General features: G+C 43.6%; 1 protein-coding gene across 2 annotated transcripts in view; it reads right to left on the reverse strand.

Annotated features, from left to right (window-relative positions):
- Nucleotides 1–7,575: 7,575 nt before the first annotated feature.
- triqk (triple QxxK/R motif containing) overlaps nt 7,576–15,048 on the reverse strand; it is a 38,958-nt gene continuing 31,485 nt past the window's right edge. For both annotated transcript variants that reach the window (XM_056298952.1, XM_056298951.1), the window contains exon 4: nt 7,576–7,701. In XM_056298952.1, the coding sequence (XP_056154927.1) occupies nt 7,594–7,701 (108 nt within the window). In that variant the 3' untranslated portion in view covers nt 7,576–7,593. The remainder of the gene's footprint in view (nt 7,702–15,048) is intronic.

The raw sequence follows: 15,048 nt of genomic DNA on the forward strand, positions 1-15,048 counted from the left end.
CCTTCCCCCATCTTTTTGGTTTATGCCCATAGAGCCAGGGGCATGACAGTAGCTGCTATAAATAGGCCTAGATGTTCTGTTAAAGTGATGAAGAAACTGTATTGCCATGCAACGCAGTTGATGGTATTTGTTCATTGTCAATATAGCGGCTGTAGCCAGGTGCATTTTGTTTGTTTTTGTTTTGTTTGCGTTTTTCTTTCAATAAAACCATGCTGCTGGAATGGAAATGATGCATTTTATTTTTTTATTCAGTGTGCACAGGCTGTTCATTGTCTGGGGTCTATGTTAGCAGCAAACCTTAAACAGCAAGACATTAAAACTGTATACTTCGATATTTGTTTATTTATTGCGAGTCATAACAACGTTATTGCATATCGCATATTTTCCTAATATCGTGCAGCCCTAATTTGTACGGCGTGTTTGTACTGGAACAAACATAAACAATACAATACAACACTGAGTTACAGAGAGACAGGTTGATCAGTACAAAACACACAAAAAAACATGAGATGAATTGCTTCAGTAGTTATCAAGCAGACTGAAAAGTACACAAAGATTGACAGTAATTAAATGGACACAAATTTAAAGTACAATGTTCAGATAATATGAATTAATGATTAGTTCGTGATATGATATTATTTGTGAAGGATCTGGAAAGGCAAATAATAAATTAGGACTACTTTAAATAAAGTTTTAAACACTGTGCCTTACTTGTAGCTGCTGTCAGACTATTATCTACTGCAAATAAGCACTCTAAACCAAGTGGTGTTGTATGGGGGGCTAGGGTTGGCTAATCAGAATCTAATTTGCAACACAGACATCAGGATACATAGTCTTGGTTTAATATTTTAAAAAAATAAATACTCTTTATCTGTTAGTTAAAACAGGGAATGTAATTAGCACCTGCCAAATAAAGGGTAACGTTAAATGTCCGTGGCAAGTAAAAATTTCAGGTCACCTGCCTGTCACCATGGAAGATAGGTTTTTCTTATACAAAGATATTTCTTTAAAAACAAAGCTTAAGAATAGTCAGCGCCAGTCAGATTCTGCAAACTGGAAAAAGGTGGCGTAAACAAAGCTAGCAAACTAGTCGACATTACATTAACTTACCTGTTGTTGTGACATGGTGAGTCCTGATGAGTCGGCGTCTCTTCTTCTCAGGTGGCCTCTCAGAAAGTGTTGGGTAAGGGTTATCCAGCGCGGGCTTCTTATCAACAAAATGAAACGAGCAAACATAAAGAGTTTGGGGGGGGGGTACGTTTAAATTCTCAAGCCACTTTTTTTTTTTGCCTCGCCGTCTTGTGGGAGGCGATGGAAAGTGTACCATCGCTGACAGGAACAGTGATTTAGTTTTAGGCTTATGATCGAAGCACTCCCGTTTAAGCCACTCATTAAGTGTCGTCTGGTTGTACGTAAAACCGCGAACATCACATGTTGTCCCCGAGCTCCGTAGCGACAGTTTATATGTAGGTTAGCAACTTTTATCGTCTGTTTTTTAAACACGAACATAGCTAACACTTCTTCAGCCAAATCTGCCGCCGGTCTGTGACGCTGCTTCCGCCGAACACCGGAAGTATTACCCACAATCGTTTCCGCAGTGACCCCCACCCAGGAAACTCGTGGATAGGATTTTAACAGCATTTAAAGTGCAGTAGAAAACTTTTTTTTTTAAATCATTATAAAGTAAATGTTGATTGCTCAGTGTATGGTTATAGAATAATGACAACTTTGTCGTTTAGATTGGACCCCTCTCGCGGGAAGATTAAGGCTTTATTTACGGCACAAAGGACGTGCGTCAACCGTTGCACAACCAAAATTGGCAGAGGATAGCGTTTTGCCCGAGTAGCGTATCGGTCTATTCCGTTGCCTACCAACACGGGGGTCGGCGGTTCGAATCCCCGTGTTACCTGGCCTGGTCGGGCGTCTCTACAGGCACAATTGGCCGTGTCTGCGGGTGGGAAGCCGGATGTGAAGAGTACGGTAATTGGCCAAGTACAATTGGAGAGAAAAACGGGAGGGGAAAAAACCGAGGAATTAAAAAAGGATAGCGCTTTTGTTTTCCCTGGTAGCTATCCCCAGTTGTGGAAATGGCGGCCGGTGGAACAACCAGTGTGACAGTGGAAACTACCTAGCAAGAGAAAAAGAACCCCGTTGACGGAGGAGGTAAAGAAGGCGAAGAGGAAGAGTAACAGAAACAGGTAAAACAAGATTGAACCTCGGACGGGCATTCACTTGATGGAGAGCTCCGGTGTTCTTCGAATTCTGTTTCCCCCGTCGAAATCTGTTTCCGCCTAGATAGACAAAAGCGCTTGCATGAAAACAGTTTAGCTATCGGTTATGATTAGGTTAAGGTAAGTGTTAGCTTAAGGTTAATCAAGTGTCCCGGTGTTTTGAACTCTGGCTAGGGGGAAACAGATCTCGACGGCGAGACAGGGTTCGCTACAACACCCGGGACTTGAGAGGGTTCCAAACCGACATTCAGTTGGCATTCTTTCTACTGGATCAGTAAGTAATACAACCTATCTACTTATAATGTAGCGAATTCGGGGGGCAGTCCGGGAACCACCACAGCCTGGACGCGAACCCGTATTTCCCACTCCGCAAGCGACAACGTTAACCAGTCGACTAAAGGGTCCGACCCGTTAGTCAAGGACCAATGTGTCTACTTATCCATGCACGTTACATTATTAATACTGCCGGATGTTTACTCTGCCTTTATCACTGTACTGAGATCAGGGTTTCCAGTTCAAATTGGGATGCTTAACGGTTGTTTCTTGCTTTGGACAGTAGCCAGGCTGCTAATAAACAGAAAGCAATCCGGTGGTCTTTACGACAGCGGCGCAAACAACAAAACGCTTGAAAACACGGGGGGGGGGTTGAAAAGTTGCCTACACCCACTTTAAAATCATGATTCATACCACACAAAACAACCATATGCATGAGAAAATGTCCTACTGGGTTGTATTAGGGTGTGGGAAAGAGCACAGCGACATTACATATTGTGTGTGTGTGTGTGTTCTGGCCAAAGTATAATTACTCTTGTCGACATACCTCACATGACTAATGAGTGGGATATGGGTCCACAGCAACTAGCTCATTTGTCACAGGATGGTGGCTAAGGCATCAGTGGCTTCAACTCCAACGGATTGTTGCTGAGGTCATGCTAAACACTAATACAGTGCTAGCGGTTGATTAACTTCCTGTGTTGGACACGTTACAAATAGACGTCAATATATCACCGTAAATTAGCAGAAATGTGTGAAATGATCTGTACAGGGGCCGTAACACCTTTTTTTTATGTTGCGGATTACTGTGTGCTCAGAGTTGAGAAATGGGTTTAAAAATGAGTCTGAGTAAAATCAATTTGAGCACAGAATGGCCACCGACGTGTAAATCAATGGGAGGCCAAATACATTTAATAGATTCTCAATGAATTTTTATCACCCAGGGGCACTGTGTTGTTCATGACTTAGATATAACAAAGTCCCTCTGGGAGCAGCAAATGAGCCAAATGTCACAATATGTTGACCCCCCCCCCCCGTTATATAAATAAACACAAATTATTTACAGGCATTATTTTTATTGTGTACTATTTAGTTTTAATATCCGTGTACCACATGAAAATATATATATTTTTAAAAACATATAGGACATCACCAGTTTTTATGCCAGGGAGAAGGTATGATAACTGATACTCAACCTGTTCAACTGTCATCATCAAAATTATAGCTGTTCAAATAAAGGGTTTACTTCGCTTTACACTTCCAGACATAGCGATCATTTTGCGACATAAAAGATATAAGGCGCACATGACTGTCTGAAAGTGATTTCTAACGGTAGCCAACTGTGGACAACTTGTTGTTGCTAATGAACATGGAAAGATGCGAATGCCTCCCGGCTGCCTGTGCAGAAGTCGGTTGCCATGAGTCGGCTACAGGAGGGGATGTTTGGTTCCCATACGTAATATACTGTATGTGGCATTGCAGGGTAGATTCAGAAGGTTGCGAGGGTGTCAAATAGCCACATACTTTAGATATGACATCTCAGGGTGGGTTTCAGGTTTATACATTGAGATCTAAAATCTTGGGGTCCTTGGATTTGAATGTAAATATTTGATCATTAGTGTCAACCCCAATAATGCAGATAAATGGAAAAAAGGGGAGTAAGTTGCAATATACGCAGTGTCTATTAACTGAATCCAATATCCTTTAATTTTAGCAAATTATAGCAGCGAGCATTAGATTGACTGATAAATTTGCGCTCATCTTGTCTCGCTGATGCTGACCTTGAATTAAATTGGTTGCACTGCCAGTTCCTCTCCATTGTGTGGATGTCAGAGGCCTTGTGCCTGTTAATGGTGACCCTGTAAACTAGGTGTCCTACAGGGATGTCTATCAGGCCTGGCCATCCATTGAGGCCAGATAAAATACACTGGGGAAGGGTATGAGAGTGTGCTTCTCATAATGGCTTCTGTAAACTATAGTAATTTACAAGAGGTCAAGGGGTCACGGGTGAAAAGAAGAAAAGAATAAACAGACATTTAAAAATCTGTCCCAGATTTCGAGAGTCATAGACCACAAATTCCTTGCCAGACACATTTTTATTATGTTATGCTGAATACATAAAAATCCAAAACAAACCCCTCAAAATGTGGATCAATCACGCAGAAAGCAATAAAATGGAATAACATCATTGATATTGTATTATTGTTTATGATCTAGTGTCCATCCTATATGCTTTACACAATGCAAAAAAAATAAAAATAATAATAATAATGTCATGAGCATTGCTTCACAGGTACATCACCTTTCCTTCTTATTGTGGAATTGCATTGTGTTTGCAATGGAAACAGCTTGGAAGACTTACAGAAAAAGAAAAGATTGGGATATAAACTCACAGAATCTGAAAGAAAATAGTCTGCTAATCTGGGCTGGATTATCCATATATGACATTGGGCGAGTGCCTGGGGTCACCGAATGATTGAGGAAACGACTGGACCGTTAAAATATTCAAAATATATTTTAAAATATTTGTCACATTTTCTACAGCGGCTGCTTCCCCTGTGCGTCTTTCAGCCCCACGGCGGCGTGTTTATTTCAGTAACTAGTGCAGTGACCGTTTGGGTGTAATTCCTCTTCCGACCACAATGGTGTTTGCAAGGCAGAGTGGCGCTGTTTGTCCGGTCACCGCTGGACAGAGAGATTTCGTCCATCCATCCATCCATTATCCAAACCGCTTATCCTTACTCAGGGTCGCGGGGAGGCTGGAGCCTATCCCAGCAGTCATTGGGCGGCAGGCGGGGAGACACTCTGGATAGGCCGCCAGGCCATCACAGGGTCGACTCTCACACACCTAGGGACAATTTAGTGCGGCCGAGTCACCTGACCTACATGTCTTTGAACTGAGGGAGGAAACCGGAGCACCCGGAGGAAACCCACGCAGTCACGGGGAGAACATGCAAACTCCACATAGAGGACGACCTGGGACGACCCCCAAGGTTGGACTACCCCGGGGCTCAAACCCAGGACTTTCTTGCTGTGAGGCTACCATGCTAACCAGTGTGGCAACATGCCGCCCTCAGACAGAGATTCCTTCCATTTTAATTAGATTAGTGCACTTTATTGCTGATAGAAAATGTGTTCAGAGACTATTTTACTAATTCACCCTCCTGTGTGGAATAAGTACAACTAAGTACTTTTCTGTTTTACAAAGGCGAGAGGAAAAATCAAGTCCTTTCTATATGTTGTATCTGCTGTTTCTAACCAGGACTACGAAAAATGACTTTTCAATTGTGGTTTTTGGGATGAAAATCAAATCCCTATTCTGTTTCTATTTCTTTCATTTCTGTATCTGGAAACAATCTGGAAACAACAGCAGGACAAAGCAACCTTAATTTCTAATAGCCTGCACATTGCAATACATTGTCTCTATGTGCTATTCCCTATACCTTCACATCAGCTCATCTGGTGATCTGTGATCATCCAGCTGTTGAAATGGTTGCTTGCGACAGTCGTTATTGGGTTTGCCTAATTTGGTATAAGGATGCTGGGATTTTTTTTTAGACATACTCTGTAATGGTTTTGCATTTAGGCCTTCCTCATATTGGCCATTTATGATGGAAATAATATTTAGGATTTTGTGTTGCATTGGGATGTGAGTTGCATTTAGATTTGAGCATCAGGGTAAGGGCTAGTATGGCATTTGCAGGCGGCCCATGTCTATCTATGACATAGGGTTTTTTGGTTGGTTCGTACATTTTTCTGTAGTACGTCTGTTGAGCCTGCATTTTAGCTATAAGTTCATGTAAATCTATGTTCTTTCTATCCATAGTAAATTTCACTTTTTTACATGTAAAGTGGGAGGAGGGAGGCACTTCAAGTGTGGTCACCCAAAGGCACCACACCGTGTTAATCCGGGCCTGCTTCTAATTAAACACATTTGGGGGGAAAATGTCAGCAAATGCACCGAAATAAAAGGCAGTTGAAAAGTGGAAGTATTGAGAGTCAAGCAGTTAATGGAAGGTCAACATTCTCTTACCTTCCTCGCATCTTTCAGCCAAGTGTACAAAGAGCAAAGCGATGGGGGCAAAAAGGTACCACCAGTCCATATTCCTTTCCATTTGCATACATCAATAACTTAAGAGCACAATACATGCAACGGGCGAGGAAAAAAACATAGACACATTCGTTATGGAGAGAGATCTATCTGTTCAGTCATTGCTCATCTTTGTACTTTCCCTCTGAAATGGAAGAGCCGCTCCGCATTTAGAATGCTAATCACGCCTTGCGAGGATGTATACGTCTGTATTCATCTATGTATGTAGATGTGACACGTGGAATGTGTTGTTCTGTATTCTGTACACACGTTCAATCAGGGAGAGGGCTTTGCGGACTCTAATCTCACACTTTGTGATCTGCAGATATTCAGGAGGAGAGGTTTGTGCACTGGAATGCGAGGCAAGTGATTGTCTCAATGTGACTGGAGGCTCAGGGGGAGATTTACATTTTTCTATTAGTGCAGACGGCGGTGGGATGCGACTCCACAGAATACGATTATCAGATGCTGCTTTTGACTGCAGTTCAGAAGAGTTTTGCTTGAGAGAACCATTTTCTTCACAAAATTTGGTGATTTGTAACAGTTTCTGGACCAATGCCACAGTGTAAGGGTTACCTTTTCCCAGCAAAGGAGTAATAGTGTTATTGAGATGCTCAGCTTCATGAATACAGCAGATGCCATTGCTCTTGTACTAGAAAAAAAGCTCATCAGCCATTATGGGGTCCAAACCATCTTAAAAGAAACATCAGGTTCAAATTATAACACACCTCGGCCGGAGCATCATACCGCCATTGGGCCAAAATTCACTGACAGACATGAAGGGAAGGAACAAATTAAATATATCTCCAGATACAAATTATTCAGAATCTCAAAAATGGCTTTAGACTTAAGTTGATCGATGCATTGTGATGATTCCCCTGCAGCGGCAGTTCATCACAGTCATCGGCAGGGTCATTTGTGTGCTGCGACCCACCAACCTCCATCCCACTCTTATCTCTAGAAGTGTGGAATGGCCGTTGTCACAACGTCCACCTCATGTTAGTCCAGATCCACATCCAGGTTGAGCTCGGTGCTCAGGTTGAGGTAGAAAAAGGCATAGATACAGAGCAGGAAGAGGAGGACAGCTGCAATGACCAGAAACACGTCCTGAGGAAAACAAAAAACAACAATGCTAAATTTGATGTCCTGGCCTTTTATTCAGTAATTGCTTTATCAGGAAAATCGGTGAAGCACAAATTAGTTTAAAGAGGACCCGTGAAAATTCATGGATTTCAGCAAAGTATTGCACATCTCTGTCATGAAGTCAAGGAAGGTGCTTTTTTTTTTTTGGTAAAAGAGGTATTTTCTCTGCACTTGAACTAGTCAAGTTGGTTGACTGAAAATTGAAACTGTGAGGATAAGAAATTATTTGCACGAGAAAAGTTGGTTTGATCTGCCCCAATAACAAATAGCTGAAATCATTAGTTTGTCACTTAAAATGCCTTTGGATCATATCTTTATTCTCATCTAGATAGTCCTAAATTGATGGGACACATTGGTTAGGTGTGAAATTAATATCTTTTTGTTGAGTTTCTAAGACAAGGCAGCATGGTTCATCTTAACTACAGGCTCACCTCAGTATCCCCTGCAAGACTGTTGTAGATGGTGCAGATACCAGGCAAGGAAAAGTCAATCATTTACATGGTTTCAGCTACCCCTCCCCGTTTTTCTCTTCAATTGTACCTGGCCAATTACCTGACTCTTCCAAGCCGTCCCGGTCGCTGCTCCACCCCCTCTGCCAATCCAGGGAGGGCTGCAGACTACCACATGGTTCCGCCGATACATGTGGAGTCGCCAGCCGCTTCTTCACCAGGGGGACGTAGCGCGTGGGAGGATCACGCTATTTAGTCCATGGGCCAGACGATATTTCGGTACACTCAAGGTGGCAAAACTTACTTATAATTTTTGAAAGGATCCATGTCTGTAGATGATATTTTGGTATGATAACCATTCCTGAGTGGCAGCTGTATCACAGTTATCAGCTCATGAAGTTAACCACCCGCTAAACTAAATTGCATTTTAGACGCTGGTGCATATCCTGGTTTAGCCTCATGGTCAGGACATTTTTCAATGTTCTATAATATTGTCTTTGGTATCATTTTAAAGGGGACCTTCTTAGGTTTCATTCAAGCCCTGTTGTGGATATTTCTCACAAATATAGAGGTCACTTGAGCTCTTCAACCCGTCAATAACACACATCTTTCTGCAATTTTCGCCTAAACTATATACTTTCTTTTAGCCCTGTGGCATCTAGGAATATCAGGGACACAAAACACAAAAACTGGAATACTCACAGGACTGTAAAGATTCAGGAAATGTATAATATACCCATACTATTTCATTGTGTGAGGTGATTGTGAGCCTTAAATGAGAACTAGACCAAAGCCAGTTAGGTCACAAACTGGTCTCTATACATTTGTTTAAATACACAATCAAAATACATGATAAAAAGGAATACCATAGTGAGGTAATGAACTATTTTAATATTTTAAACAACATTGACATTTATATATACTTAGTCAATGATACATGTAATCCCATATCATTAGTGGGTATATGTAATGGTAATGGGTAGGGTAATGGGTATATGTGAATATGGTTACATTATTGTTATCAAGCTCTGGGTAACCAAGTCCAGAATCAACATCCTGTGCATCAATAGACTACTACCACAGTAATACCATCAGAATCATCACACTGTCATTCATCAAACTGCTCGTTTCTCTCATCATCTGACTCCCCAAGTTCAAGGTCCAGTTCTGGACCATCCTGCTGTTTTTGGTTACTGCAGGTCTGTAACCTGCACATGTCTGTGCATGGAAGTCCATTTGACAGGCACATGCAGCTTGGCATTTTGCATGAATGCACACACTTGCATGTTAGCATTTCCAAGACCACATCTGGTGCAGGTGGGGAGCGCATCCAGTAAATGGCCAGCTTGCCTTCATCGTCTGTCCATCCATACTCAGTAGGGCTTGGCACCACAGGGTTAGCCTGCAGACAGCACTTCCATATTGCTGCCTGATAGTTGGCTCGTTGAACATGCATAAAGAGACAGTCTCTACATGGTGGCAGCTGGCTGGACTCAACCTCTCCCCTTTTGGTGCAGAAGAGCTGGTAACGCAGTTTGTTCACCTCAGCAGTGCTGCTATTAGCAACATACATCCGACAGGTGAACTGCTCAATTTTCTGGAACAGCTCATCACTCACATTCCATGTCTGTCCCAGTTGACTAAAAGTCTGTTGGCAGGAAGTGTGCTTTCTCACTATCTTCAGGGCATTCAGCTTCCCTCGACCAGCGAATGCACTGACAGTGTCGCAGCCTGTGAAGGCATGTAAGCCAATTAGGCTGTCACAGATGCTGTCTCCAAGTGAACTTGCCAGTTTGGTGATGTCGACAAACCGTGTGCGGTTCTGAGTCCCACACTTCTGGTAGATGGGACAGGTGATGTCCTTCTGGAAGCCAAGACAAAGCACCATGACATCAGTGTCCTCAGCTGTGATGATAACTGACTTTGAGCCCGCATTTGCTGCATGCAATGCATGCAGGAGCAGACGGGTGTCAGCTTCTTCATGTGTGGAGTGCAGTTCTGCTGCTTCCTCACACCCATCTTCTGTCAACTTGTAGCAGGTTTCCTCACAGGTCATGTACAACACCTTGCCATGCAGCATAGCTCTGTATCGTGGGAGTTTCCACTCTTCCACCAGAAACTTGATGAGACTGGTCTTGTTGGAGGAACTGCACAGAAATTTTCTCCACTGCTGGACGTGGTGTCCCCCTGCAAGATTCTTGTACTGGAGAGTGATGTCTCCACCCCGGTTCAGTCGTTCAGCATCTTTGATCGAAGTCTGGTGATAGACATCAAAAACAACATCAATCCTCCCACTCTGTGCTCCCTCATGGAGGACCTGGGTCAAGGCTGGCTCTGCCACCTGTGCAAAGGTTTTGTTGTTGCCATTCATTTTTTGGACCAGGCTCATCCCATCAATGATGGAAGTAGATGGGATTGGGATGTCTTCTGCAGGAGATACATTCTTTTCAAGCTCTCTGGCAAGTGCAGCCTTGTTTGTTTTTCGTAAGGACCCATCAGCATTTGCCAGTGCCCATGGTAGTGGGCCCAATGGGTAGGCAAGGACATCCTTCAGATTCACCTTCCTGCTTTCAGCCACCAGGATCATGTGACTGAAAAGGTTTCTATCTGCCTTCAGAACCACATCCTGTGCTTTCTTTCCATGAGCTTGTTTTGTGCTGACATTGGAGGATGTTTTCAGACTTTGCTTGGTCATCTTGTCGTGGAATTTCACAGGTGGTGGGTCTGCATCTAACCTTGTTTGCTGGAATGCTTGGTAGGCCTCTTCTCCTTTCTCAAGAGCTCTCAAGAGATCTATGGTCACATCAGGTGGAGCCATGTTGCCAGTGGAGAGGCTAACCAAATCAATCTCATCAGGGGACATAGGATTGAGCCAGTTATTCTCCATAAGGTCCATGAGAGACTGGACATCTGCTTCATCTCTCTTGATCCTTGGACTCTGTAGATCTGGATGAGACCATTTGCACCTGCCTTGACCTGTCAGGTCTCTCAGCTGTCTGAGGTACATGCTTCTATACTCAGCTGTGAGATAATATTTGGTCACAGCTCCTGGCTTCAAGCTGAATCCCTTTGTCCCTCCAGCTGTTTGGGTGTCTTTGTTCACCGTTTCTTCTATAGCTTGGTCAACAGGGATTCGGCCAAAGGGATTGGTGGAGCCCAGTTGGACTGAGAAGCCTCCTTCCATGAATTCTGTGTACACATCTGGGTGTGTGATGGGCAGCTCAGACATCTGGGCGTAGTAGTAGGGGAGGTAGCGTGCATAATTCATCCTGTCATAAGCAAAGCACCATGGGATCATTGCTCGAATGCTAGCCAAGTGTAGCATCCAGTCTCCCTCTCTGGATGCTCGGATGAGCCCCAACAAGATTTCAACCATGTCCAAATAGGACATCCAGAAGTTTGAGAGGCTGCCGTTTCCACCTCTAAGGAACTCACGGTAGACTTCAAATAGATCCATGATGCGTGTACAAGAGCTGTTCTCGAGGACCTCCTTCAAAGCATGTTGTGAGACTTCTTTCCCAAGGCTGTCAATGGTCTTCAGTGTCTCATTCAGGTGAACCATGTCATTCCTGTGAGGTTTCTTCCAACCAGGACAGGAAACCATTCAAGGTCAGTCGCATGAGAGCCTCATACAAGCACTCCAACTGACCAGAGGAGGCGCCAGTGCAGCGACCAGGACACATACCCACATCCGGCTTACCACCCGCAGACACGGCGAATTGTGTCTGTAGGGATGCCCAACCAAGCCGGGGGTAACACGGGGATTCAAAGCAGCGATCCCCATGTTGGTAGGCAACGGAATAGACCGCCACAACACCCAGACGCCCTCTTGTTTCAGCTTTTTAACTGTAACTCATGCAGACAAGGTTCAAGAGAAGACTGCCCCCAAAATGAATCGCAGTTGATTAAATGTGATCAACTGCAGTAATGCAATCAAATGCCCTCTTGCTAATTATTTCTGCAAACAAGGAAACCAAACCTGCAGCACTCCTGCTGCTTCTGAGAAGTTCAACTTTCTTCAACAAAACGGCCTAATTTTTTTTAAGTTCTATTGCTGTAATTGCTGAACGAACTGGAGGCTTTCCAGAAGAGTGGCATTCAACTTGAAAATGAGTATTTGTAGCGCTCGTTCATTACATGACACTCATACAATTACAGTCTTCATCAGCTGGAGTTTCATTAGGGCCACTCTGAGTATTGAACAATGCCAGTTACTCTTTGTCAAGAGAACTCATTAGCAGCAAACTTTCTAATCAACACTGGAGGGCTTTGAGAGCTTTAAAAAGCAGAGCCGAGCACTTTCATATTGGAGATTACTCCAAAGGAAATATTTGATTTGAACACGGCAAACGGTTTTATATGCTAACCAGGCCACGATTCTGATCCTGAATCTGCAGCAACAATTTAATCTCTAACATATGCTTCCCATTTCTATACACATCTTCATAATCTCATGTTTGCTGCAGAACAATGCATAGTATGCTCCAATCGCTGAATTCCACAAAACTCGTGAAAAAGTATGGAAAAGGGAGCATTTTCCATGTTTTCGACCCAGGAAATTCGAATTGCGTTAGCATTTGACGGGCTGAGGTGGATTAGGTGTAACCAGCAACAGAAGAGCAACAAGACCAAGAAAAGTGTTGCACAAGCTATATGAAAAAAAAAAAAAAGCTGGCAAGGTGAGAAAACATCATTTCCATAATTGCAATACTCATGGCATACAGACAAGACTGCGCATTCAAGCCACGAGCCAAATTACAGTGAAAAAAAGAGAGAGAGAGAAAGAAAGAGAGAGAGAGAGCGGGGGGGGCAAAGAATGAAAAACGAGAGTTAACAAAGAATAAGAGAAAACAAGTGAGAGATAGGGCTCTGCACGAAACACAGGGGGGGCTAATAATAATTCCTCCCAGATGATGAGGTGGAGGGGGGCTATTAAAAGGCACTGCGATGTCTGCAGCTATCTGTGTACAAGCTGTAGCGCCTAGTCATCAGCGGCATTGGTCTTCATTAGCCTCAACCCACATTTATCTACTTCCCGGCAGCCTCCAAACAGCTTAAAGTCCCTGCTTAATTGGAAAACTTTTAAATTTCATGCACTTTAGTTTCATATATTAACCGCCAGGCTCCAACCGCTTGATTTACTTTTCTATTTCACCCAGGCCTCAGAGAAAAAAAAAAGAAGAAAAAAAAAGAAAAGAATTGTTATCAAATCACCAAGGCTTGATTGTTTTTTTTTCCCCTCTTCTGATTGTTTTCTCTTCCCTTGTGTTCTCTCGCAGCTTTGAAAAACATGACTAAAGAAGCATTTGTAGTTATGTCAACAACGTGGCAAAGAAAGTGTTGCGCCGTTAAGTCTCCGCTGTTTGTCGTGGGTGAGCGTTTTGTTACATCGCCATTGAAGCAGGAGGACGTATGAAAATTCACTCCAGAATTTTCTCTCTCTCCATGCTGTAAGTCTCCGTTTAGGGGCATCTGCGAGTCAGAGGGAAAGAACAGCTGGGGATAGCGACTACAAGCTGGAGAGCGTTTTTTGGTGAAAGCGCTTGTGTCGTGGTGCACCTGCACCTGATTGAGATCATTGTGTTTTGAGGAGAGTGGCCTACTGTGTTGACTCTTGCTTTGTCTCACAATTAAATTCATGTGCATTTACCCGAATGGACACACGCACACAAGCAAACCAGACACGTGTGCACGCACTTACACAGCCGTACACACGCGCGCACACACACACACGCCTCTCTCTCCCCACATTCTGATGGAGATCTCTGGATGGAACCCAAGCACATCATCATCATCATCATCATCATGGGACTCTCAGCATTGCAGGCAGCTGCGGCACGCTCAGCATGCTGGGAGCTTGGTCTCTGTCGCCCTGGCATCGTGCCACAGCACAGCAGACGTCTCCTCATCTGGCCTGCCTTTTGTTTTCCCTCTTGATTTGTTTGTGTGTGTGTGTGTGTGTGTGTGTGTGTGTGTGTGTGTGTGTGCCCGCGTGCGTCCATCTGTCTGTTTGTGCTTGCATGTTAAATAAGGAAGAATTCGGTGTGTTGTGTGTTTTGCGGCTGCTTGTGGATGTCAAAAACACACCCACAACAACTGTAACACTTGTGTCTTTCAGCTGCAGTTTGCAAACATGCTTGGTTGACTTTACAGACCACTGACACACAACCAGCCATCCTCCTGGGGTCATACTGTATGACTGGTAAAAGCAAGTGGACAGTTAATTTTTCATTTGACTGCTGGAGGAATAAGTGGCACGTTCCATCTTGACACGGTTGCATGCAGGAACTGCCTAGGACTTCCATTCTCCTTTTCAGCCATTTAATATTCTCACATTTCCAGCTCAACCATTCACTATCACATCATACCCTGTAGTCATTGCAGCCTCCGGATATTATACTCCCTACCTTGCAAATCACAGGGTTACCTAACAGGGATCAAACCAAGACTCAGGTACATGCTTAACAACTAAGCCGTTCACTGGCCCTTCTCAAACCTTTACTTACGAGACCAAAGAAAGCTCAGGTGTGCAGCTAAACCTAAAAAAACCTTCCTTAATACTGCCATGTTTAAACAAAGTTGGCAACATGCTGTAGAGAGACCTAGTGCAAACTCAGGGGAAGACAACCCAAACCCTCAAAAGTCTGGAAAATAATGTAAAATAGTTCGATCAATACAGGCACATGGAGTGCTACAGGACAGTGGTGTACATATGTTCAGGTCGGTTAGGAGTCCCTGTCCGGTCTTCATGTCATAGCCCTCTCTCATCTTGAGTCTCAAAATATTCAATTAAAGGGCATCCGGGTAGCATGGCAGTCTATTCCGTTGCGACCGCAGCAGCGACTGGAACGGCTTAAAGAGC

Source organism: Lampris incognitus, chromosome 18, assembly GCF_029633865.1.
Source record: "Lampris incognitus isolate fLamInc1 chromosome 18, fLamInc1.hap2, whole genome shotgun sequence".
Taxonomy (NCBI): Eukaryota; Metazoa; Chordata; class Actinopteri; order Lampriformes; family Lampridae; genus Lampris; species Lampris incognitus.